This window comes from Mauremys mutica, chromosome 11 (assembly GCF_020497125.1).
Source record: "Mauremys mutica isolate MM-2020 ecotype Southern chromosome 11, ASM2049712v1, whole genome shotgun sequence".
Classification (NCBI taxonomy): domain Eukaryota; kingdom Metazoa; phylum Chordata; order Testudines; family Geoemydidae; genus Mauremys; species Mauremys mutica.
Genome location: NC_059082.1, coordinates 65,709,712 through 65,737,193, shown reverse-complemented (window position 1 = coordinate 65,737,193; position 27,482 = coordinate 65,709,712). Strand labels below are relative to the sequence as shown.

The following is a 27,482-nucleotide window of genomic DNA, read 5'->3' as shown; positions in this document are numbered from 1 at the left end:
AAAGGCTTTTACATAAGGAAATTCAAACAGCAGATTCAATGAGTCTCTCCGATCTAGGGTGACCATACATCCCATTTTAGCCAGGATAGTCCCTTTTTTAGGCCCTGTCCCTGCTGTCCCAACTTTTTTGGCAAAACTGAGCATTCATCCAGTTTGCTCTTGCCAGCTGATGATCAGTTGGCAAGAGCAAACTGGACAAATGCAGAGTTTGGTCAAAGCGAGTGGCAACACCAGCACCACGCTGGAGGGAGGGCTGGGAGAGCGGCTTGGGCCAACCGGCCCCACACGCAGTGGGGCTTGGACTGGCCTTGCACACAGGAAGTGGGTTGCGGGGGGGAGGGCTTGGTCCAGCTCCACTTGTCAAAGGAATGGGGACCTCAGGCCAGCCCCGTGTGGACAGGAGGCAGGGAGGGCTTGGCCAGCCCTGCACGAGGGAGGGAGAAGGGGGCCTTGGGCTGGCTCATGGGATGTCTCGTTTTCCCTTTGGGAAAAGATGGTCACGCTACTCCTATCTAAATTCCTCCTACAAGTTCCATGGAAGAGGGGATTTTTTCTTCACTTTCTGCTGTTAGCTGTTTTGTAGGGTAGCTATTTGATGCAGCCTCCTGTGCTGGGATTCTATTGAGTGTAGGCCAGGAACTAAGGGTCAAATTTGCCTTTGCCCACCAACTCATGTATTTATTTATGTCTGTGTAAAACAGTACTATTCTGATGGGATAACATTTTACACGTACTTTGCACTCATGTATAGGGCTACTAAAGGTGCAGGATAATGGCAAATTGAGCCAAATAGCTGTTTCCCCCCCACCCTCCTCTTCCCCAGAAACAACACCCGCTTTCCCCACTGGAGTCTTATTGGGCCTTTCTGGAACAAAAGACTACAATTTGCACTTCCCTGCAATAGTAGGAGCAGATCCAACTTCATGAATCACTAATAAACTTGAGTGTTTATTGCCATCTACTGCCCCCTTTCCATGCTCCATCTCTATCCAGCCAGAATTTTTTTCCCCAACAGCATTAAACTCCTGCTACTGCCCAGGATGGATATCAGGGATGACGTCTGATGATATATGTTCTCCTGCTGTCTGCTCCCATGGAATTGAGAGCAATAGTTCTCAACCTAGTCCATGTCATTTGACTTGTTTTTAATGAGTTAGAATGTTAGAATCATTCCCAAAGATTAAACACAAACTATTATTTGTATTACATTAGTATCTAGGAGCTCTAGTTGTACATTACCTAGCACAAGGAGGTCCTGGTCCACAAATACAATATACTAAAGGTTCTACAAGCTTTTCCCCAAAGCCACTTCTTTCAAAAAATTGCATTGAATGCTGGGTGGCATAGAGCACTCAGTGTTCAGCCATCTTAATTTTTTTATCACCTACAATGGCAAGATCCTGGTCTCCTTTGGTACTTTTACAATATTTCATTATTTATGTGGAAAAGTGCAGAAAGTGGTTTTCTACATAAATTATTCTTATTTCCAATTCATCAACCTTGTTTGTACTCCATGCTTAAATGGTCATTGTTCATTTATGCACTGCTGACATAGAAAGCTCTTGAAAAGGACGGGGGTAGTGTACCTGAACATGTTCACTAAATCGGAGTGCTGGGATTTACTAAACACAGAGTCACTTCCTCATAAGACTTTGCAATCCATTTTTGAGCCTTTGGACATTCAGAAGGCATGATTAGTCCAACTTGAACTTCTCCTGAGCTATAAGAGTTGACTGCCATACTGTAGCTGAAAGCTAATTTTCCCTCAGTCAGAGATTCATGCAAGGTATTAGTTAGCTTCATGCATTAATATATAGGCAAACAGTTAGCATTTTAAGTCCCAATTCTGCACTCCTGACTCACACAAATAGTTCATTTCTTTCCAGGATTTTCAAGGAGTGGCAAGTGGCCAAAGCACCTGTTCTCAGTGGAACTACTTGCATAAACAAACAATACTATCTGCATGCAGCTGAATGATCACCTCATAGTTCACAGCTCCCAGAATCCTTTGAGGTTTAGCAGTTCTTTGATCCCACAGGGGATAAAGTTAAACAGCATACTTGTCCTACTCATGGCCAAAGTGAAAAACTACAAATATAATGCTGAACCCCCCCCCACAATTTCTCCTGTTTTTTCACTTTTGCCTAAGAGGTGGGTTTTTTGGTTGTTTTTGCTATATATGACACATTGTGGCTGCTATCTGCAGTTCAGAAATCTCATTGGCAGAGGTGAAGCATTCAAGGGAAGTCATCTGTCCAATTCTGGCTACCCTGGAAATCTATGAACATGTGGGCGGAGACCAAGGGACAACGAGATTATTGTGAGGTTGTCCTCAAGGATTTCTCCTTAAACCATACCCTCCAGTGGGAAGGATTTGATAGGGTGGAGCCATGCCCCCTCCTAACCCCGCAGATCCTGGGGATTTACAAAGAAGGGATTCCCCATTCTGTGCTGAGACAGGGACTATCTTGCAGGAATGATTGTTGCTCCACTGTTTCGTCTTCCCCAAGTAGCACAGCCTCTGAAGAAGCTACCACTCTTAGCTGGGACCCCTGCAGCTGCTCAGTGAATCATAGAATACCAGGGTTGGAAGGGACCTCAGGAGGTCATCTAGTCCAACCCTCTGCTCAAAGCAGGACCAATTCCCAACTAAATCATCCCAGCCAGGGCTTTGTCAAGCCTGCCCTTAAAAACCTCTAAGGAAGGAGATTCCACCACCTCCCTAGGTAACCCATTCCAGTGCTTGACTACCCTCCTAGTGAAAAAGTTTTTCCTAATATCCAACCTAAACCTCCCCCAATGCAACTTGAGACCACTGCTCCTTGTTCTGTCATCTGGTACCACTGAGAACAGTCTAGATCCGTCCTCTTTGGAACTCCCTTTCAGGTAGTTGAAAGCAGCTATCAAATCCCCCCTCATTCTTCTCTTCTGCCACACATGAGACCTAAAGAAAAGTACTGTAATATAAACCTGAATTGTATTACCTCCCACGCAGATTGTTCTAGAGGGAAGGGATTTCTGCATGGCAGACAGTGGCACCTCCGCTATGCTACCCACTAGATTACATGGAGCTCCAGTTAAGGGGCATCTACACCAAAGCAAGGGGTGGAGCTGGGGAGAAATAGGTAGGAAAAACAATACTATGGAAGCACTATCCTCTCCTTGCACACAACACAGAAGATGTGTTTATGGCTTCATGGGGGATGATCCTTTAGAAAAAATTAAATTAAATTAAAATTATTAGGCATAATGTAATTATACTATGCTATCAACTGCCACCTACCACACTGTTAGACTGATAAGTAAAGAACCACATTTCTTTGCAAAGGTGCGAGGAGGGATTGTAAAATAAATACCACACTGGGACTTTTTCATTTCCAACAGCAAAGAACTATCAGCTACCATTTCTGTAAATGGTGGCACAAAAATGGATTAAAAGAATCTTAGACACAGGAATAGCTCACTGAGTTTAATGCCTAGGAAACAGACAGGGAAGTACAGATTAAGACATCATTTGTCATATCCAGAGGGTGATTCAGTTAATAATTTCATATATTTAGAGGTATGTGCAGTGTCATATATAATGCTAGATGAGGCAGTTTGCCTGATTCAACATTGGGGCCAATATATATATATATATATATATAAATAATCTAGCGTGGCTGGAGCTTTGGACCTTTGGGGTGTTCATTTGCTAAGTATTATGTTAGGTAATCCCTGCTTTTCCCCCAAGGTACAGGAGATGTAGTTCTAAGCATCTTGGCATTTGTGGGCTAAGCATGAAATCAGAAATACCTTGGGACCACAGTTTTGAAGCTCAGTGCTGTCCAAGGAGCCCTTCTCTCTTCTCATATAGACAAATTGTGTCCTATTTGGCTACTCTGTGTGTGGGTGTTTCTGCTGAGAACTTGAAAATTGCTGTCCATTTTGTACAGACTTTCAGGGCCCATTCCTGCTCCCAATGAAATCATGCAGACTTTTTCTGACTTCAGTGGCAGCCGGATTAGTTCCTGTATATCCCTTAGATGTCAGAGGGGAAAAAAAACCCTACCCTAATGTCCTTCAACAACATTTCTCCCTTTCCTATAATGTAATGAACTAATTGTCACTTTCTATCTCAGAGATGGGTGCATTTGAATTTAGCTGTGAGCACTGCTTGTGAAATGCCTTAGTATCCCAGATACCATACAATATAAGTAGTTTGGCTGGTGTCTTATTGCAGCCTTTAAGATTTTACATTTTATAGTAGACTCCTTTGCTATCTGGTGATTTTCTCTTTCTGGGCCTGGGAAATAGGAGGATTAGTAATCAGCCATCACAAAAGGCAATGTTCATGTTACAGACACATCCATCCCTCAGCAACTGAATAGAGCTGTGAAAAGATAGCTCTTTAGGGATAAGACTGGTCTTAGTAGAAGTGACACCTAGACTGCGGAGAGGGGGGAGGAGAGACTGCAAACAGCACTAGGTCTAGTAGAGGCAGCTTTAACACCAAAGTAGGACTCACACAAACACTTTCATTTGTGTCATCTCACCTTTACTTGTCAAGTAGTGTATCCAGCTTTAAAGAATTTTGCAGGAGGTAAGGATGGTTATCAGCAGCACAAAGGCATTTTATTATTTGTAAATAGTCACTAAAGTAGTAAAGTATAGAAAAGATTTAGAAACTATTATTCAGATCTCATCTTAAGAGAGAGAATACCTGGACCACTGGAGGTCTACTTATTTTTGATAAACAGATTTAGGATTTACTAAGCCGAACACTGCATGTTTTTTATCTTAAGGAATGAATTTGACCCAGTGTCTATTTTCATTGGTGAGCGTGAACCACATGAAGTTTTGAGAGTCTGTCAAATTCTCAACCTATTTTTCATTCTCACATGTCTAGTTTAAATTTGCAAATCTCTTTAATTCCAGTGATTCAAATCTATGTCCCCCTTGCTCCAAAAAGGATTTCAGTTTTAATCAATTAAAGGAAAGCTTGCATTATGTTTTATGTTAAAGACATCCCTCTCCCACCAAAAGCTAGGCTAGTTCTTTGAAAGTGAATTGAATTTCCAAACCCATATTACTTGACAGTGTTCATAATAAGACAAAACTAATTTCCCACATACCTGTCTTCCATAGTGTACAATGTGTAGACCTGTAACAGCAGCAGCATTTATCCAATTGGCCTAATGAAATACATTACCTGATTAGAAGGGTTTTTCCCTCTATTGCTAGTGGATGCATGATTTGGTGGCAACAGGCTAACAATCAAAACAGGTTTATTTCCATCCATTTAGTGATCAGTGATCGGTAAGAAGCCAGTAAATCTAAATTCAGGGTGCCTCTAGAAAAGCCTATTTTAATGAAAACTTTATGAATTACACATAGGACTTTACGGTAAGTGATATAACAGGAAATGTGTGGGATGATGTCTAGGCCTTGTCTGTGCTACAGAAAAAAAATGGTTACAGCTGAACAGAATTCAGTGCCTTTTGTATATGCTCCATTTACAAATAAAAACATGGCTTCCCCCCTCCCACTCCAATTGCCAGCCCTGCAGGATTTCACAGGGTCTGGTCAAGTCAGTTACACCAACATTTCCAAAAGAACCCACCCCTGAGACATCTAGGAATTGATTTTCATAGCTGCTGAGCATCCACTGCTCCCACTGACTTCAGTGACCCATTGTGAGTGCTCAGCACCTCTGAAAATTGGGCCAGACTGTCTCAGGTAGGGCCTCAAATTATGGAGAAAATCTTAGTCTCTCAGTCCATCCGTTTTTGAAATGGGTATAAAACTGACCTCACAAAGCTTTCGTGAAGCTCATTAGACTGTTTATAAAGTATTTTGAGATCTTCAGATGAAAATTGCTACATAAGTGCTGAAGTATTTTGAAATAATCAACTCTGGATGAATGGGGAAAGATGCAGAAGAGAATTTAACAAATAGCTGAATAGTTTCTCATGAGTAGGGGCTCTCGATACACTGCTTTTATATGCTTTATTTCATTTTGACACTCTGTTTGTGTAAAATTCATGATAACCGTATGATATTTTGTGCCTAACGTCGATCTAAAGTTATGCTTTCTTTTTAAGTCCCCAAAAGTGAAAATTAAAGCAACCCTTTAAAGAAGGGTGCTAATTTAAATTTTACACAGTGCTGCGGTTAAGACAGAGAAGGACAATGAAAGTGTATGAGAGGGATTTTGATATCTCATTAGCATTTAAAATCAGGTGTGTACTGCAAGAAGTGAAATGGAGAGTTCTGGCTTAGGGAGGCAAACTCGTTAAGGGACAGATTCCAATTCCCGTACTCACCTTACTTATCAAAGTAGCTCCACTGAGTTCAGAGGGGCTATTTGTGGATTAAGGTACTATTGAATATGAGCAAGCGTATGAGAATCAGGTCCTAAGCAGAGTGTAATATCTTTAAATATCTATCTTTAAACTATTTGTATTCAGTGTACTGTGCTTCTGATGTTTGTGATATGAAACAGAACAAACATACTAGCATGTCTTGATTATTTTTTAGGAGGGTATGATGGTGATTTTCCTGTGATGACACTTAAGTCAAAAGGTACTGTAGGATCTTTTGCTCTTTTGTTCTAACCAAAATCAAAACCCAAATGCAGATAAACGTTAGCAGTCTTCACCTTTGTACAATGATGCACATTGACATCAGCTGTGTGGTTTTTTTTCCAACAATGCCAGATAGAGCAATTAGGCAAATTATGGGAATGAACCCTTTATTGTAAATATTATAGAAATAGCAGCTGTTAACAGTCTGCCATTTCGGTATTGCAAAGGCTGTTCTAACTGGAGCAAATGAGTATAAGAAAGAAATCTCACAGGTAAGAAATCACAGACATTACTGCTTTACTCCTACACTCCTATACGGTAATAATAAAAGGCTCGGGGGGGAAAAAGCGCAGTAACATGATTTGCAAGGCACCTAATGAATTTTCCCACTTTTTTTTTTTTGGCCTAAAAATTGAATTTTTCTGAAATATTAGCTATGTGACTACAACAGCTAAAATCCTCACTACAATATCTGTGGCATAAACCAGAAAGTCACATCACATCATCATGGTAACACTTTAGATAAGATTTCTGGCCTTTATGGAGGAGAAAGTTTATGTGCCCCAGAAAGCCAGGTAAGCCACTATTATGAAAAAAAAGTGTGTTTCCTCCTGTAAACCACAAGGAAGACAGACTGATTTGGGATGTTGTTGCCTGTTTCAAAACTATAATCCTATATCATGGGCTTTCCTATTGTATGACTGGTGAGTGTAGAAGAATGACCTAGTGGTTATGATTACTACCCTCAGTGGGCAGTTGAGCTCTTATGAAGGGGGAGACTCTTAAATGACAAGAGCAGCTACCTGGGAACCATTTCACAGGAAATTCCACAATATATGTTTTCCATTCCAAAATGGAATGAAAACAAAATATTTCAAAATTTCCCATGAGATGAAATTTAAAAAAAAAAAAAATTTCAGGTCAAAACGTTTTGATAAAAAAAATCAAAACATTTTGTTCTGATTTTGATTTTTTTCATGTTTTAAAAATATTTTTATATAAAGCAATTAATTTGGTTTCAAAAAGTATTTTCACTATGAAAAATCAAAATGTTTCACTCTGAAAATTTTAAAATGGGACGTTTGGACATTATCAAAATGCTTTGTTTCATTTTTTCCCCCAGAAACAACATTTAGTTGAAAGTGACACATTTCGTTTTGACGAACGCAGCAATTTTGACAAAATGACAGTTTTGACAGCTTCAACAAAAAAATTCCCCCCTCTCCCCAGCTCTAACGACAAGCTCCTCTCTTGTGATTAAATGGAGCTTCAGCCAAGGAAACTAACTGTTCAGCCAAAGTGTCTCCTTTTCAGTTTCTGCCCTGTTTTCTCTATGTATATTAAAGGATTCAGTTCCCAGGCGTTGGAGAATTTTGCTTTGCATTGGGAACAACCCCCAAAACAAAATGAAAATTCAGATGAAGCCTCACATGTTGCCTGACTTGGGGTGAAAAGGTCACATAAAATCAGTAACCTCAGAATTCAATATGGTTTACTCCTAAAACTGCAAATCAACCAAGATTGCTTAAAAACACATCCCTGCTTTGCTGAAAGGTTCGGAAATGTTGCAGAACTCTGCCCAGGTAGAGATTTCCTCATGAAAGTTTCATATGGCTCTAGTGTAAAACTGACAGGCAGAAAAGAAAGAAATGTGTGGGGTGAAGCTAAGGCTTTAAATTTATATTTTCCTTGTTATTGCTTAACATCGCTCTCATTTTTTTAAAGTAACAACTATTGGAACTAATTTTGTAACAGTTAAGATTTAAGAAGCCAGCTGACTTCAGTTCAGAGCAGTGGTGACTAAAAGGTTCTTTGAAATTGTAGCTGTTAATAAAAAGATCAAAGGAAAACTATTCTTGCAAAAACAACTATAATAGTACTGCTGTGAGTTTAGCTCTCATTTTAATCAATACCATTCAGACTAAGAGCCTGAGGGTCAAATTCTTCTCTCAGAAGCAATAGGGTAAATCTGGAGTGACTCCACTGACGGAACAGAGCAAAATCAACCCTATTTCAGCGTAAAAAATTGTGTCTAAGTTACATAAACTGTTCTGAGAGATCTGAACTGAGGCTTCTTGTGTGGCTCCCCACAGCAGGACAATGAGTAACGTTTGTAACTGACTAGGCCAGTGTTTCCCAAATAGTGGGTCCCAACCCACTAGTGGGTTGAGGGAAGATACTAGATGGGTCGCCACATTCCAGGCCAGATTAACCCATCTCTGGTCCCTAGACAAACATATACTTCTCCTGGCCTAGGGTGGAGGGGAAGCCCTGGAAGTAGGGTGTGGTGGGATGGAGAGCAAGCCCACCCCGCACTCACCCTGCAGCAGCAGCTCCTGTCTAATGGGGCTGGGCCTGGCTCCCTCTCCTGGCCACACTAAATGACACTGTGACCCTGTGCAGTGGACAGGAGCCACCACTGTGAGGTGAGCTTGGGTCTCCAACCCTTCTCTTCCCAACGCCTCCCCTTCGCAATGGGCTGGGAATAGGGTTGTGGTGCCAGAGCAGATGCATATATGTAATGGTAGGTCACAAAAGAAGAACACATAGCTGGTGGGTCACCTTAATAAAAAGTTTGGGAATCAATGAACTATGGCAGTCAGACGTTCAGACTTTTAACAAAAATGCACGACAGGTGTCATGATTTCAAGGGCCTTTTTGTTTTCAGAAGTTAAACTGAAGTTTAGCACTTAGTCAAATTTTAGGACTGATGTGACAAAATTGCATGGTAAGGAATTGTCCTTGTCCTGTGAGTTTAAGAACAAATTTGTTGTTAGCTTTTTCAGTCCATAGTTAGATAACATAAATACACATGTTTGTGGAAACAAAAATACATTTTTAGTCATTGAAACATGTTCTGGAACACTGTGTTATTATTATTTGAAACACGGAACTTAACATTTATAAGATTTGTTCATGCATAAAAGGATTGCTACAAACTTTTCAGATCTAGATTACTGAAGGAGGGAAGGAACAAGCACTTTTTAACAGAAACCTGGAAATCTCTCTTATGTTAACTGTAGTAAACTTACTCCGCAGTCCGTTTAGTTCCCATTGATGTCAGTGGGAGTTTATTTCAGGCAGGACAGCAGGATTGGATTGTCAATTTGTATTTCAAATGGTAATTTTTTTGCCTATACCCTAATATGCAGGGAAGGTTGTCAGAAAACTGAGAAAAATATGTTCAAACTCTACTAATTTATGAAATAAATATTTTGTAATAGACATTGGCTTTTTTTTAGTGAAACCCATCCCATGATTTGGCAGGTAATTTACTTCCCAGTTGTAGATGCCATGCAAGGATAAGTGTTAATATTCATTGTGAAAGGGGAGAGAGAGAGAGATCGAGATCATTATGAAACAGATTTCAAATTACAGTATACCCATTGGCTGGAATTTTCAAAGGAGCCTAAGGGAACTGGGTGCCTAATTCTCTTATGTACCTTGGAAAACCTAACCCATCGCCATGTGCTTAGAGCAAGGAAGTGGAAATCTTTTTATTTTGTTCTGAGATTTTCACTCACTATTTGACATTGAGTAACAACCTCGCTGTGCTTAAATTGTGCCTTTTATAAAATGTGAATAGTACAAGGCTCGTGTCAGGCTTAATGCAGTGCTGTCCATCAACAGATTTCAAATCCTCTGACAAAAGCTACTATTTTATTAGTTTAACACAGTGCAGCATAATTTGCTTCCAGGAAGTCAGAGTCTCTTTATTATGAAAAATCTGTATTCAATGCACTCGTTTCCTAACATTGGTTGCAACTGATATATATTTGTAATTTATTAATCTCATAATAGTATACAATGTATGTAGCCAGTATACTTTGATTGGTAAATAAGGATGACACCACTGCATTACTTTGTAAAATAAAATTAACACTGTAATTTAAATGATGCAAACCTGTGTGGCCTATTATAAAAATACCTTTTGAAAAGAAGTTGTTTTACATGTCCATAGAGAGAAACCTGCTTGATCTTACAAAGTATTTGGAAAAGAATAAGAAAAAAATACCAGAAATAATTAGCCCCTTTGGTGTTTATAGTTCTTGGCACATGTTCAGAAGAGGGGCACTTCTGCTTCTGGACATGTGGATAGTCTTAGGCTCCAGTGATTTTCTACCTACCAAGCAAGGTGCCATGGAAAATCTCATGCATTATGTCTAGTGCCTGAGGAGTTAATCAAATTCTGTCTCAGAATTACCAGCCAAGCAGCAGATTTCACTGTCTGCAGTGGGTGCAGAGAACATTGCGGAGACTGCAGGCTCTAGTTACCAAGTCTAATTACATTCATATTCTAAAATACTCCTACTGTATTTCAAAACCAAACATTCTCTGGCCTCCTGACTATTTCAAAAGCTGTCATAAAAGTAATCAATAGAACAGGAGAAGAGCTTGGGCCTACATATTTATGTTTAATCATTTTCCAGCACATGAAAGTAGCATTTTATTTTATTGGAAAACAGAATGCAGTCTTGTGTCTGGAGGTGGACAAGCGCCTTTCAAACAGCGTCTGTGGAGGAGAAGAATGATTTGATATGTCTTTTTATGCTTGGTCTCTCTCCAGATCAGTATGAGAAATGAGTAAACTGATAAAGTGGTACAGTATGTTAGAAAAGGAGTAACAGAGCCACATAAGTAGGATTACCAGCCCTGTGAGACTCATTTACATCCAATTCCGAGCATTATATATATTTATTTTAGTTGCTTACCAAACATCCCTATCACTAATATGGATCACAGAAAATAATCTATGGCCATAATATGCTATCTTTCTTTGCAGACTGTTACAAATAAACTGGTGGGAGAGAAAAGGTGGAGTAGAAAATGCTGGTAAATATACAGGGGGGAAAAAAATCAATCTTTTACAGTCCATGGGCTGAATTCTCAGTTCTAGCCAAGTTGTGCTCAGTACAGTAATGGAAATGGAGGGAGGCAAAGGTGACTTGAAGCCACTTTTCACTTTCCGTATTCTCAGTCTAGCTCACGACTGTTCTAACTTGTGCTCAGCTGCAACAAAGCCAGCAAGAAGTCATTCCACAAGTGACAACAGCTGGTGAGCAGTGAGCTGCCACAGCCATACCTCCTCCCTTTGGCAACACTGCGCGCGTAAAGACATATCCTATCTTCCTTTATCTCTACAACCATTGTTTGAAAGGAGCTTGTCTACTTCCAGACATGAGACTGCATTCTGGTTTCCAGGTCTCCCTATGCCAGACAATTACAAAGGTGGGCCAACCAGAGCTGTTATACCGACTGTATGCTGTCTGGGGAACCCCTGCATGCCCAGCACTGTTCTCTGGGTATTAGTTCTATCTGCCTGGACGTAAAAATGATTTGAGCCCTATTTTTTAAGTTATTTTTAAAGTTCATCCCACTGAATTCAGTGAAACTGAACCAAACTGTAATTTTTCTCTTTTGCCCCAGCATAAGAAACATTAAGTTACTATAGGGTTGATTCTTTGCAGAATTAATTCTGCATTAGTTTTCACATGAACTCTGGTAAAAGCCCCTAAAAAGAACAGGACTCAAGTAGTTTGGCAGCTTCTAAACACGTTGTTTTAGCTTCAGCTCAGACAAGTAAACAGAGGCAGTCACAATATTTAACACTAAATCAATTTGACTGTGTTACAGTAACTCGCAGTAACATATAAGCCAAGGCAGGATTCTAATATCTCCTTAGGCTCCTCACTATGAAGTTTTCCCTTGAGCCATCTCAACTTCTTTACTTGGAGAGGTATGCAAGGTTTCCCATCTTAACATTCGATGGCTGTAACTACACAATAGCTCAAAGACCACAGGTAGAAGAAAGCAAGCCCCAAAACAGTTTTACCAGTGTACATAGGCTAAGACTTACTCATAGGAAGGTGCATTGTGTCTGCTACTCATTATACCAAACTGAATCACTTCCTGTTCTCCCTCTCATCTGTTGTTGTTGTTGTCTGCCTACCTGTTATCTCTAGTCTTAAGTTCAAAGTGCAAGTTCTTGGGAGCTGGAACTGTTTTCTTCCATGCCTCATACAATGGGGCCTTAAAGCCCAGTCAGATAACCCCCCCACACACAAATTTGCTTATTCATAACCTCATTTTTTTACTTTCCACCATGCAATATTTGCAATTGCAGCATTTACAGAGGCAAAAGTTTGCTAAGAAGTAGATGTGCAGAAAAAAAAATCACAAATATCAATGGAAATGTGTTCACATGAATATTTGTGCCAGAAGCATTTGAATGGCCATTTTGAAGACTATTTAAGGAGCAGAAACAATACTATGTAGCTTTGGTGGCATGTCATACAGCATGGATAGAAAATACTCAAAAAAACAAATAGGGTATTCTCCTGGCAAAACTCCCATTGTCTTCAAGGATCTAGGATTTCACCCATACTATTTAGCTCATAAGCAACATATTGTCTAAAATACATAATCACATAATTTTGGATTAAGAACAAATATGCAAAAATTGAAGTTTGTTCACAGACAATTCACAAACAAAAAGAGGATACATTTGGTAAATAGCTTGCCCAGTTCTACTCCCTATTATAGGCGCAGACAAATAAACCCTCCTCCTTCCTTAATAAAAAGACAAACTATCTTTAAAAGTAACAGTGGTCACCAAGAGTAGCCACTCCAGTTAAGGATGCAAAATGCTTCTCATTAAAACCCCTAGTTCTCAGACACTCAGATTTCTGAAAACAAAAAACCCAGCTTTTTAGGGGAAATTGTCCATGTTTCAACATATAGTTTCCTCAGACCAAAAGCTATAATAAGCTATCATTAAGTTTATGGATACACTAAGAGAGGAAGAATGGTGAAGTGGTTAGGGCACTACCTGAGGTCCCAGGAGACAGAGATTCAATTCCCTGCTCTGACACAGTCTCCCTGTGTGACCTTGGGCAAGTCACATAGCCTCTCTGTAGCTCAGTTCCCCCTCTCTAATGGAGATAATAGCATTTCCCTACCACACAGGGCATTGTGAGGATAAATACATTATAGATGATGATACATTCAAATACTACAGTGGTGGGGGCCATAGAAGTACTATACGCTACCCTAAGTTAAAAGGTAGGAACCTTACAAAAATGTTGAACTGTCAAAATTCATTTAATTAACCATTAATACTGGAGACAGGAAAAGCAAAGGGGTGACTCTCAGAATTAAAGCTCTTATTGTACATAGTCATTATGCAATTCTGAGATTCCAGTTCTTTTTTTTTCTCTCTCTCTGTGCTAATATGACAGTGATATCTTTAAATCCTATTTTACTGACTTGCATACAAAAGATACTCAATACAAATGAATTTATAGGGCCTTTCATCTGAGAGCTCAATGCACTCTACAAATAGCAATGAATCCTAGTAACACCTCTGAGGAGGTAGTTAAGGATTAACAGCCCATTTTAGAGCAAGGGAAACGCAGCATGCAAAGGTTAAGTGATTTCCCAAGATCATGTAGCAAGTCAGGGGCAGAATCTGGAGCAAAATCCCAGATCTCCTGGAACCCGACTGTGTGCACAAAGGTAAACAAGACCTTTACAGTGATAGATTAAAATAGAAAAGAACCCACCCAGGTATACTCAACAGGCAGTTTTCAAAGATGACTTCACAAGTATCCATATCCAAGTATCCGTGTACATGCATTATTTTTGGCTCGATATGAAATCACCCCTCGTCCTTCTCCCTCCCCTCAATCAGAAAGGGGAGGGCTAGAAAGCTCTGAATAGTGGATATGTTTCTTCAATAGATTAGCATCAGGTGTTGGCATGTTAGGGGTAGCATGTTGCAGTTATAATATATTTGGAAATATTTAGTGGCTCTCAGTTTCATGCTTCTGCCCCGTTGATGTGCACATTTTGAGGTGGAGAGCTATAACATGCAGGAATATTGGCCTCTTTAAGAGTTGCCAAAAGATTTTTTACACTATTTATCTTTCTTTTTTTGTCTGTGTTTATTGAAGCAGGTTTCTTTGGTGGTGGTGTTTTTTAAAGAAGCCTACTTTAAACAGATGGAAAATGGGATTTACAAGACTAGCTTTGAACATCAGTGTCTTTCACTGTGCAATCAAACACACTGCTGACATGTCACAGTTATACACAGCATTAACAGCTGAAAATGGGATTCTGAGGGATGCAGGGATGGCTCTGTATCCATAATACATTTATCCCAAGGTGCACTCATGCATCTACTATATTTAGGTAGTTTTAAAGCTGATTTAGATGTACAACAATCAAATTGGAAAAAGAACAGTTCAGCCATACTAAGCTGTGATGTCTAATGTACAAAAGGTCACAATAGAAAAGTGTTAACCATTTAAATGGTTACCCCTCTAACCCCACCCCACCAAGTGTCACCCCCCCCCCCCCATGGTAAACGAACAGAAGAATACTAATCTATGGGAGCTTTAGACAGAAGGGATTGGGAATGCAGATAAAGAAAGATTCTTCAAATTTTGGAGGTTGTACCTCTAAGTATGTGAAGGTAAAGGAAGTTCCAACCTACAGATCTAAGATTAGCTGCAAGTTCACTGGCTCTCCCACCCTTAGCAGCACATCAACATCCCATTGTTCCACACACACAGATAAGCTAGCAGAAGTACCTGGGGACCAGGCTTCACAGAGTGACTTCTAAGTGATATCTCTGACCTATGAAGCCACAACTGCAAAGAGGTATCCAGATGGGGTTTTGACAGGCTCTGGGAAATAGGAGGAGCAGTCCCCCTTCCAAAGGTTTAGGAGATTAATTTTTACTCTGTTCTGGTCCCCTTTACACCTCATAGCAGAAGGTCCATGAACTCCTAGGCACCATAAATCCACACCTGGGGCAAATAAATGAGAAAGAGGGACAAGTTTACACCATAACTGCATCTTAAGTAAACCAAAGAGAGTTAACCATTTAATATAACAGGAGGATTATTCATATAGGCCTCACATTCTTACCCAATTTGGGGCTTGATTGTGCCACGTAGGAACCATACCACCCCAGGTACAGCATGAGCACTGCTGCACTACTTCAGGGAGTGCAGCATACCCTCCCATCTCCACTCAGCAGGTTCTGAAGGCCAGCACACGTGTTAAGAGATGGGGCAAAGGACCTCTCTCTCCTTGTCCTCTTTGGGTGCCTTGCAGCCAGTGGTGTATGGACAGGAGAAGCCCCTGTACTTCTCTCATGCGGGGATTACAATTGTGTCTGGCTGTCATGCACACTGTAACGGGGTCAGCACCCGCCTCTCAGGCGTGCCCCCTTTTCTCTGGCTGATATGCCTGCAATCAGTCTTTTTCATGGGGCGGCACTCACCTCTCGCAGACAGCCCCCCCTTTGGTTGGTTGGGTGTGAACCTGCTTTTGTTTTTAGTTCTTTCCATGGGGTGGCACTAAGGCTGGCTCTGGCTTTTTTGCCACCCCAAGCAAAAAAAAAAAATCCACAACACCCGCGGTGCGGCCGGAGCAGCAAAGCAGGAAAAAAAAAACCCTGTGGGGCGGCTGGAGTGTGGGTGCAGGGGGACTCCCTGCACTGCAGATGTGCCCCGGCTAGTGGGGGGAGAGAAAGAAGGGGGGTGGCCAGGGCTTCAGTGGGGCACTCGCCATGCGGCCCCGACCGCCACGCTGCCTGCCAGGAGGGCTTCGCGCTGCTCTGGTCGGTGGGGAGGGAAAGACGCGGGCTGCCCTGCCGGGCTTGCTGCAGGCCTGGCACCGGCTGGGGCAGACAAAGCGTGCAGCCCGCTCCCAGTAGGGCACTCCCCTCCTCCACGCCACCGCCCCCTACTGGGCGGCCGGATCAGTGAACAAAAAAAAAAAGCGGCCGTGCCGCCCTAGGATTGGGCACAATGCCGCCCCGTAGAATCTGCCGCCCCAAGCATGAGCTTGCTCGGCTGGTGCCTGGAGCCGGCCCTGGGTGGCACCCACCACTCGCAAGCACCGCCCGTCTGATGGTTCTCTTGGTGGGTCTTCAGCGACTCAGCCCTCCGACCAGGCTGTCTACACTCTCCCCCCTTCTGGGGTATATAGTTGCAAGTTCTTATCATGGACCTTGTATGGGACTACAGCTCTTAGGTTTCTTCCCAGAGGCACTGCCTTCTTCAGCCACCCAGCTGGGGCCCATCTCGGTACCCGCAGCTGGTGGTATTTCAGCAGGCCTCCCTGGGTTCAGTCTTCAACCAGACCAGTGGGGCCCATCTCGGTATCCTTGCCTGGTCTGGCCGGGTCCTGGGCTCAGCCTGCCCGCGCTGACCTTTTCATGGTCCTGCTGCTACTCTATCCAGCCAGCCAGGCACCCGGTTTTCAGCAGCCTTCCCTGAGCTTCAGTCCTGTCTGCAGTGAGCTTTCCACAGTGAGCTGTCCATGGTACTGCTGCACTTTCAGCCAGCCAGCCAGTCACCCAGTCTTCACTCTTCGAGCTCCACCCAGCAATTTAATTTCTGGGCTCTGCTGCTTGTCTTGTATAGGGCCCTTCTGGCCTTGGATTGGCTGCTCTATCAGCCCCCCGATTGGCCGCTCCTCTGCAGCCACTCTAGGCTGCCTGGAGGAATTCTTGCTGCTCTTTTCTGTGGCAGAGTGATGCAGGGCCATGAGGCCTCCAGCAGGGGGCCTCCAGATATAGTCCACCCTGCCCCACACCCACACCCACACACACACCCACACAAGAAAAGGTTTGGACTAGTTCTGTCCTCCACTTTCATGCACACTAATAGAACAGTCACAGTCTGGCCCATTGACATGAAACAGCTCTGATCAAGTACCATTTCTGTCCAACTTCTCTCCCCCCTGCCTTAGAGAAGGAGCAAGAAGTCAAACTGTAGTTGCAAAGATGATAAAAATATAAGGGGGATTTTAGTGACCACACAACACCAACAAAAATTAATGCTTAACGACAGGGCTAAAATCCATCACCAACAACAGGCATATTCATACACACATATTGACAACCCCTTTTGTTAAAATTGGCTACAAAATTCAAATAAACTCCTACTGTATGTGTGAGGCTGCACAGGTTAATAATAAGCTTCCATACAAAAAGAACCCTTAGATCTAATGTAATAAAAATCAGTTTTAGTATTTTTGCTTTTTCAAAATGAAGCTGACATGCAGTATGTTTGTTAATAGTGACAAAGGCTTATCAGATGATAATTAAGTAATGAAAATGCGATCCACTTTGACACACAGTGGAAATCAATATGAAGGATTTGTAATAAAAAATGCAAACCCAATATGATTTGAACGCAATATATTTTGAAATTTATAAAGACAGACATTTTATGTATTAGGGTGGAAAGTCTACAATTAAAAAAGATCTGGGAATTTATAGATGTTAAATTAGTTTTTAAGAAATAATGTTGTTCTACAAATATTATAGAAATACAATATTTTAATATTAGCCACAGAGGTAATAAGAAAATGTATTTCCCTAACTTGTTTCTAGATTCTGCTTTACCTTGGGCATATTATGTAATCCCTCCATGCCTCCATTTTCCTATCTGTAAGATGGGTTCAATAATACCTACATCTGACAGGTAAAGAGAAGTCCAGCTTTCTCTGTAACTAGAGCTGGTCAAAAGTTGGTTTCCATCCCACAGGAAATTCTATAATTTAAAAATTTGGTTTCACCCTGGATGGGGCAGAAAGTTGAAATCTGGGACTATTTATCAAATGTTTCATCGCAACTTCATTGTTTTTACTTTTACATTTTATTATAACAAAAGTCTCAACAAAATGTGAAAATTTCGACATTGAGCCATTCCTGAAAAAATGTTTTGATTATGTTGAATCAACATTTTCTGATGGTAAATTGTTCTGTCATACAATTTGCAACCAACACTACTCTAATTCTAATTTCTTCTTTCTAGCTGCTCACAACTTTCTCAGATAAATTATTTGGGTGAAATTTTGTGTGTTTGGTTTCAGCCTGAAGGTGAATAGTCTTTGGAAAAGTTTGAGCAAAAGTTATTAAGCTGTTTTTTGGGTTATTCAAGTGTAAGTGGGAGGAACAGGGTATAATACACATTTTTCCCATATCCATAGGCACTCTCATTTCAGCATTTCTTCACTATCAAAAGATGCTATCAACACTGATCATATTGATAGTGTGAGGATGAACTAGAAGAATGAATATAGACAGAAATTTCATAGTATTTAACATAGCAGGGAAGAATGAAAGTACAATCACATCTCTTCCTTCAAAGACATTCTAGACAGCTTTCAAAATGGGTTAAATGACAGAATGAACTGAGAAATGAGACAAAGAATTTAAGCTTTCAAAATAGTATAGGAATTGAATCGTAGCTGTAGCATAAACTGGGAGAGTCCTACAGCTTTGCAGACCTCACAGCATAAAGAACATCCATGCCAACTCTCAATTTTATCAAAAGCTGAACCAACAGTAATTTTCAGCTGCCTTTGAATTTTTTATACTGAATAGCAGAAGCTATCTTCAGATGCATGCACTGTGGGCCATGATGAAAGAAAACCAAGAAAGAAGCGAGAGTCCTAGGCAGTTTCCTAAGGCTTCTTTACAAAATCAAAGTGTTAGGCACATGTGGGAATCTCTCAGTGGACAGCCATGAGTGATTTGATTAGTACAGGTTCAAATGCCAACATTCCCATGCTATCACAGCAGCCTAAAGCAAATCAAATGCAGTCATTCCCCAGTGCTGCCAATTTCGCCCATTTACTTCTCACCGGCTAACTTTTGCAAATTGAACTTTGCTGTTACCTTGATTCTCAGATTTCCAGCCATTAGTTTTGTAAAACTCTAGAAAGTCTCACTGGATTTAGTTAGCTGAAATACTTAACAAAATGGAACTGTATTTTCAGAATCTATTTATTTGGCCTTCGAGCTCAACAAATAAAATAGCTGCAAATTTTACACAGAATACATATAACTTGTATAAGGGCAAAATAAAACCACCAGATACCTCACATTCACAGCACTTTCTAGGCTTTGCTCTCCCCACCTCTAGTTTTCGCAATGGGAGCCTGTTTTAAACAATTGAACTATTAGGGCTACAATGGTAACACAATTTACTGTTGTGTGAGAACATTTATCTTAATATATCTAGAGATCTGAGTAATACGTCTTGTATCTGACAGAAGTCTGAATGCAGGCACTGCTCCAGCATGAAAGATATAGCCAACAAAAACAGTATGAAGAAAAAGAAATCAAGGAATTAAGGTTGTCTCTTTGGGGCATTGCTTACTTAGCCAAGGGAAGATCTGGAAGTGGGTAGTATTAACCTTGGAATACTCCACTAGAATTATACCTAAAACTGGAGCTCAGAAAACTATTCACAGAGAACATATTTATTCAGGGCCAGATTTCTGATAACTATGGCTCCAGTTTAGAAGCCCTTTCCTACACAAGTTCTACAACTGACTTAAGTGGAAGTACCAATGAAGTTAAGGTACTATTCATTGTGAGTAGTCTATTGTAATCTAGCCCTCTATGATGTTAACATCTTTTTTCCCCCCAGTTCATTCATTATTTACAAATAGATACAGATTTCATTAATTTGATAATTATTATTTAGTGAATGGCCTTTGCAAACATTTTCACCCAACAGATTGCTCATAAATTATGTGTCATGATTATTACTTTGATCATTTACTATTCCTAATTCATTTTTTACATTGTGATTGATCACCTAAGACATTGCCTATATGACAGAAGTTGCCCCAGTTTAACTACATAGATCTAGCTAAATGGATCCAAACCCATACTTTAACCTATATTTAAATCAGTTTATCTTAATCTGGTAATTTTCCAATGAAAATTAAATCAATTTAAACAAGGAACAAACTGTTGTGTGTCTACATTGGGAGTTTGAACCTGTTTGTTTAGATTGATTTAAAATTGTTTAAACTAGTAGGACTTTTCTCATATAGACAAGGACTAAGTCATATCATAGTGATTCCTGCTCCCTGACTGACTAACTCAAATCTACCAGTATGGCCACATAAAAGTATCTGGTGTGAATACTCATACAAATACATATTCGCAAATAGATACTTGCTAGCACAAATGCTCATGAGAAGCTAATAAGAGGGGCTGTGTATCCATCAATGTGAAACTGCAGGTTTTCCCAACACCCAAACAAATACTGATGAACACTATTTTGCAATAAATAGGACTGTCCATATTTAGACTGACAAAAGTCATTCACAAACAAAGTAGATGTAATTTCCTGGCTGTTTAGATCACAGATTTGTGAAAGGAAGAAAACTCTAGCAAGTCTTCTTTGTAATATATTACAGCTTTATCAGTAATTGCATTCGCACATCATGTATTGAAATTAGAACAGGCTATTATCTACATTCTGTGTTTTAATTAAAAGGGAAGACAAATTCTTTACTGCACCTGTACATTATAGAAAGCAGTCAATTGCCTATTAAAAGAGAGACAGATGGAGATAGGTAAGCCATGTAAACCCTAATTTTACAGCATAGTCTCCTTCCTAAGCAATTTCACTTCATCTAAGGGAAAATACATCTTCAGTGATGAAATCTACAATCTAAAAAGAAAACCCAGTTGTATGGCCATTACACAGATAATGTCCTGAGATGATGAGCAGCAACCATTGTGAGTAAAATCCATCCCTGTGCAGAGGGCCTGCACAAGCAGGATGCACCATTTCTGTCCTACTGAAGCCCTATTTTGAGGATGGATGTGGTGCGTTGCCTTCATGCTGGCCCTCTGCACAGGGGTAAATTTCACCTTCTGAATTAAATTTCCATACTGTAAGGCTAAATTCAGGATTAGTGATTTTAGGACTAGAGCACAACAGAATCTGTACCAATAGCAAAGGTGCAAAAAAATGGAATGGCAGCTGAGGAAGCATGCAACATGGTGGAAACAGATGTCAGGCTCTACAGCAAGGGTGGTATCTAAAGGACTTGCAATGGCTGAGTAGTTTTAGCTTCAAGGAAAGGGGATATAATTTGTTAAGGCACACCCAGAGCTGGTGCAAAGGATGGTTTGGCAAAGTCAAATCTGCTCTCTTTAGGGGAACGTAAGACGCAGCAAAGTACCCATTCACGGCAGCAAGCACATTCTACAGAGTCCAAACAACCATCATTAAATAAAGATATTTTTTAAAGATGATGAGGCAAGTGCCTCTGACTCCATATTGAAATAAAAAAGATAGTATCCATTACATTGCAACATCCATACTACTCATTGTAACCACAGTTTTTCTATAGTCCCTTTGCTTATTTTGTCACCAGCACCATGTCTAAATATTGGTATTTTGCTGATATTCCTCTATAATGAAATGGTATGCCACATGCAGTTTTTAGGAATGATGCAAAGAAAATTTATCAGGATTTGAGTTAATTTAGTGCTCCTGAAAGTGAGGAACCCAAAGTGTTTGGTTCCATTGTTTCCTAGTACAGCTGTACCAAATGCATCTCATCTCTGCCTGCAGCAGCCTCTCTTGAGCAGTGTGCGCCATTTGTGTTGAATTGTGACAAATGGTTTTGTATTTTTGCTATGTGCACAAACAACGAACACTACAGCTAACCCTCCAGAGTCATTCTGCTCCTGACTGAATTCACTATTTAAAAAGCAACAGGTAGAGGATCCTCTGCAAATGGAGGAGGGGGAAAACTGGTAAATCTGGGAGGTTAGGGAGGGGGAGAACAGAATGGAAATGCCATGTCTGCCATAGTGTCTCTCTGCCCCTGGGATCCCATAAAAGATCCTTCTCTCTAGCTCTGAGGGGATGTACTTCCATGGTACTTTGAGGGCAGGGCTGAGGTAGAGCCAGGGACATACCCACTACTATCAACAGCATCATCCTTGCTGACCCCTTATCCAAGTGGAACTTCATGTACTGTAGTTTTAATCAATACAGATTCCTGCTAGATCCCCTTTGTGAGAATTAAAATTGGGGTCTTTTGGTTTTCAGAAATGAATGGTAGAGGTGGACATTTGCATGGCCAGTTTAAATCTGTTGAAATATTATACTGAAGCCACTAATACCTGGGCTGTTGCTATCCATAAAGACCTAAGGAAAAGATCATTGAATCTTCCTACCAAAACCATTTTAAGAAGGGATTTTTATTCCCATCTAGAAAGATTTGTTTTTCTAGCTGATCTAGATGTAATCATACATGATGGACTATAAACTCTGCATTGATGTTTAATATTTTCCTGCACTCAACTGACCTTTTCTTTTTTTCCTCTCCTCTTTTTGAAATCAAACAGCTGACAAGGTCAATGACGACTTCTATTCCAAACGCAGACACCTTGCAGAACTGGCTGCCAAGGGGAGCCTGCCACTGCACCCAGTGCGCAGAGAGGAAGACAGAACGTACCCGCCTGACAATGGCACGACCAGACAGAATGGGCAGAAATCCAAAGTCTCAAAGATGCACACACACCCCTTAGCTTACAACACCAACTTCAAAACCTGGGACCCCAGTGTCCAGTCCCTCCGACGGCAGACATATGCAAACAAGGGAAAGCACGGCACAGGAGAACCAGCAGCAAGTGACCCACTGACAACTCGGAGCCAGCACTATCTACCCCCACAGCCATATTTCATAACTAACAGCAAGACAGAAGTGACTGTTTGAGATTGCTTTTGAGAAAAAAAGATCCCTTAAAAACAAAACACACACATAAATAACTGAAAGAGGCAAAAAAACAAGATATCAAGAAAGAAAGGAACTTCCACTTGGACATTCCTGCTATGAAGCCAATTGTAAGGCAAAGAGTGGGCTAATACCATTCAGCAATACACTGAAGGTTGAATTAGAAACACCATTTGTATTTCACACTGGAAAACAAACCCTTGTGACTAATTTTTTTTTACTTGAAACTGAAATCCATGATGAGAAGTAGCACAATCTAGAGAAACTTTATGTCTGCTTAAACCATTTACACTATGTTCCTGCCTTGAGACAGAGAGCCAGTGAGAGAGAACAATATACTGTAATACATTGTTTTGGTCAGGAATTTTGTATAAATTCTAATAATAATAATAATCACTAGACCTGTGAAAACCCAAGTGCAAATAACTTGGTACCAGCCCTAACATTATTGTACTTTCATGCCATCACTATATGAAGCGCAAAAAAAAATCCCAATAAAATAGAATAGACAAAAGACTCTTTCATGTGAATCCAACGAAGACTGTTACAATTAAAAACATATGGGAACTTTCTGGCTGGCAAAGAGTCCAGAAGGACAACAACAAACCCAAGAAGCTTTTACTTTAGTTTTTTTTGGTTTAGTTTTAAAGGTTTTTGAATCTCCAAAATAAGAGACATATCATATGACAGAATGTGGGGTGGGGGGTGTGGGAAGGCGGGGGCAGTGGGCAGAAAACCACTCCCCCTCAGTCCTGTTTTCCAGGCAGAAGGTAACAACTCTCACTTTGCGGACTGTCAAGACTTTTTCTTCACCTAAATGTTTTGCCTATATTCAACTGCTTCGGACTGAAAATAAATAAGCGTGGGTGGTGCCTTTACTGTATTGCTATTGTTCAATGACAGTCTTGTTTCTCAAAGTGAAAACCTTGTTCTTTTAAGCTTATTTCCTCATGTTTTATTAAAGTATTAGAAGGGTTCCATCCCCATCAGCCTCTCTGCCCTTTTTTGTTGTCAAGAATGAAAATTCATGTTTCATCTCCGTGTAGTGGTTGCAAGGTCAAGAATATTTAGTTAGCCCCTCACCCCCTATGGTAAACCATAATTTTCCTACCTAAAATCCCCTATAGTCTTTCATTCTGTATTTGCTTTTAGGCACAGTAGTTCTCCTTCGAAGTTCAATTAAATGTTACATGGCATATTGTCTTTTCTCTTGTTTGCTTTTTGTTAGTGGTGTCCCCCCTCTTGGTGGGCTATTTGATAAAGGGGACTACTGTACTAGCCTCAGACATCACAAGGGTCTGGGTTTAAAATCAGACTCATGGTCTCACCGTACCATGGTTCTGATGACTTGGATACATTTTTCATATCAATAAAACTACTCCAGAATTTGGCACAGTTAGCAGCCTGGCAGTCCTGGAATGGTAAAATGTGTGTACATCAGCAGTGAAGTGAATAATTGTGAGACTAAGACTGTGTGGCAACAGCCTGACACCCAGGCAGTGCAATCTGCATTTCACTTTCATCATGCACTAAAATCCCTGCCCTCCCAAAAAAGAAGTTATTTGGCCAAGTCATAAACTAACCATCCCAATAAAATTTACATTCTCACTGGCTGTAAATTCTCCTTAAGTTTAGTTTCATAATGTATCAGGACATGATTGGCTCCATGAGTCTGAGAACTGTATGCTGTAAAGTGAATCAAAGGTGGGATTTCTTAACTGTATTCAGCTGATTCGGGCAGTATTTCTTCTTAGATTTTTGCAAGGGTGCAAGAGCAGAGAAGTTTAAACGTGGTTAACAGGACAGAACACTTATCCAGCCATCTCAAGATGGATTTGCATCCTGACAATACAGGCATCACTCTATAAGTGTGCTTCTAAATTGTATGATCATCTATTTTAAGCCTATGAGAAGTAGACAAAGCCCATGGACTAATACTTAGCACACACTCCAAGTTCTCCAGTATCTCACTTCATTCCTTTAACCTTTATTGCCTTCACAACTGGCTATCTTAATTTGAACCTTTATGGAATGTTGCTGTTAATCCATATGCTTTAGATACACACTTCAGCTGCACTCTTATCCACACAGATTTTTGTGTAACTTGAGCATATTTTATGTGGAAATATTTTAGTAACTGTATGTTCTGTAAGTAAACCCGTGTTAATACTTGTTAACAACTACAGAGTTTATGATACCAATAATACTTCCTACGATAAAATGTTTGTTTGTTTTTTAAGAATGTTTATTTGTAAACATATGTATTCACTATATTAATATGAATTTCTTACCTGGCAATAAAACTGATTCTATGTGAATCCGATTTGCTGGCTCATTCATAAACTTCGATCACTGGGCCAATTCCTGAGTTCCTCATTCAGCTTTTAAAAAGTCTTTACAAACTCCCTCTGAAGCCAACGGGTCTTGCCTGAGCAGAACTGAGAAGTTGAGCCTTTATTATTTGTATCATGAAGGAAGAAAGTTCTCTTGCCAATGCGGGCTGTGTCTTCTCTGTGGTCAGTATGCACCTTTCTAGCATTTGAACTCTGCACACCTGATTCATTATTTTAAAGTTTTGGGAGAAAAAAATTAAAGACACATAAGGGCCAAATCCCGCTCTCTTTGAAGTGCATGGGAATTTTGCCATGCAACTCAATGGGACTGCAGGATCTGATTGATATAGTGTGCACTGGGGTGATTGTAGATGTAACACTTCAGTTCCTATGGAGGAGTTATCAATTACAGAAGAAACATTACATTATGGCTCTGTAATATAGTGATTCGCTTTGAACAGAAATAGACTGTGATGGGGCCTCACTACAGCTGACAATGGCCCATACACCTGTGAGTAAACAAAAATTTCAGCTGGGGAAAAACAAAGTATTTAGTTATCTTCCAAGTTAATCTTCAATATCATACATGGTGTGGTCTGGTATTTAGAACAAAGCACTACGAGTCAGATCTGGGTTCAAGTCCAGCTTGTGCCACAGACTTGCTTTGTGACCTTGGGCAAGTCACTTAAACAATAACTACCCAATTATGATTCCTAGGAAACACTGATATGTTGGGTAGGGAAGAAAATCCATCACCTTAGCCATGGTGTATGGAGGAGTTATCCATCTGAAAGGCATAATGGATGACATCCTCTTTTGTGCCCTTTTATACCTGGCCAGAGGAGGATTCCCACAGCACAGGCACAGTAGAGACAGACATAAGGGTGCCCTCTGAGGACCACCTCACAAAGTCTGGTGAAGGGGTCTGGAGGGACATACTAAGGGTAGGGCCACAGCAAACAGCATTGAGGAGATTCCAGGCACTGATGTGGCCCACATAGCAGCCCAGGGAGCCTGCTGTAACCTAGACAGGGATTCCTGGGAATCACAGAACCATAGAAATGTAGAACTGGAAGGGACATAACTAGGTCATCTAATCCAGTCCCCGGCAGGACTAAGTATTATCTAGACCAGTATTTCCCAAACTTGGGACGCCGTTTGTGTAGGGAAAGCCTCTGGCGGGCTGGGCCTGTTTGTTTACCTGCCGCGTCCGCAGCTCCGGCCTATCGTGGCTTCCACTGGCCGCAGTTCGCTGCTCCAGGCCAATGGGAGCTGCTGGAAGTGGTGGCCAGTACGTCCCTCGGTCCACACCGCTTCCTGCAGCTCCCATTGTCCTGGAGCAGCGAACCTTCAATGATGGAGATTCCACAACCTCCCTAGGCAATTTGTTCCAGTGCTTAACTACCTTGACAGGTAGATTTGCCTAATGTCTACCTTAAACCTCCCTTGCTACAATTTAAATCCATTACTTCTCATCCTGTCCTCAGTTGTTAAGGAGAACAATTTATCACCCTCCTCTTCATAACAACCTTTTATGTACTTGAAGATGTATCATGTCCCCCCTCAGTCTTCTCTCCTCCAGCCTAAACAAACCCAATTTTTTCTATCTTTCTTTAGAGCTCATCTTTTCTAGACCTTTCATGAGTTTCATTGCTCGTCTCTGGACTTTTTCCAATGTTACATCAGGGCCCTCTCCAGCACCCAGAACAGCCCATGATTTGGAGGGTACAAAGATGACTTAAACCCACCTTCATTCCCACCTCCTCCTGGGCTCTGAATTTTGTGTTGCATTAATTCACTTCTGCCATGTTGATTAACTGCTTCCATTTAACGTCTTAGGGTATCTGTACACAGTAAATGAAGGTGTGATTATAGTGTGGATAGGTATCTAGCTTTAATCTAGCTAGAGTGGGTAATAATAGTAGTGAAGACATGATGACATGTGCTTCAGTGCAGGCTAGTTGCCCCAGTACAAGCCCACTGGGGACTCTAGCTATTTACTCAG

The 27,482-nt window shown here is 40.8% G+C and overlaps 1 protein-coding gene across 1 annotated transcript in view; it reads left to right on the top strand.

Moving 5' to 3' along the window:
• Nucleotides 1-23,674, top strand: part of SHISA9 (shisa family member 9) — a 240,996-nt gene extending 217,322 nt beyond the window's left edge. Inside the window, exons 4-5 of the mRNA XM_044978867.1 lie at nt 6,520-6,564; nt 22,756-23,674. Of these exons, the coding sequence (XP_044834802.1) occupies nt 6,520-6,564; nt 22,756-23,126 (416 nt within the window). The 3' untranslated portion in view covers nt 23,127-23,674. The remainder of the gene's footprint in view (nt 1-6,519; nt 6,565-22,755) is intronic.
• Nucleotides 23,675-27,482: the final 3,808 nt, after the last annotated feature.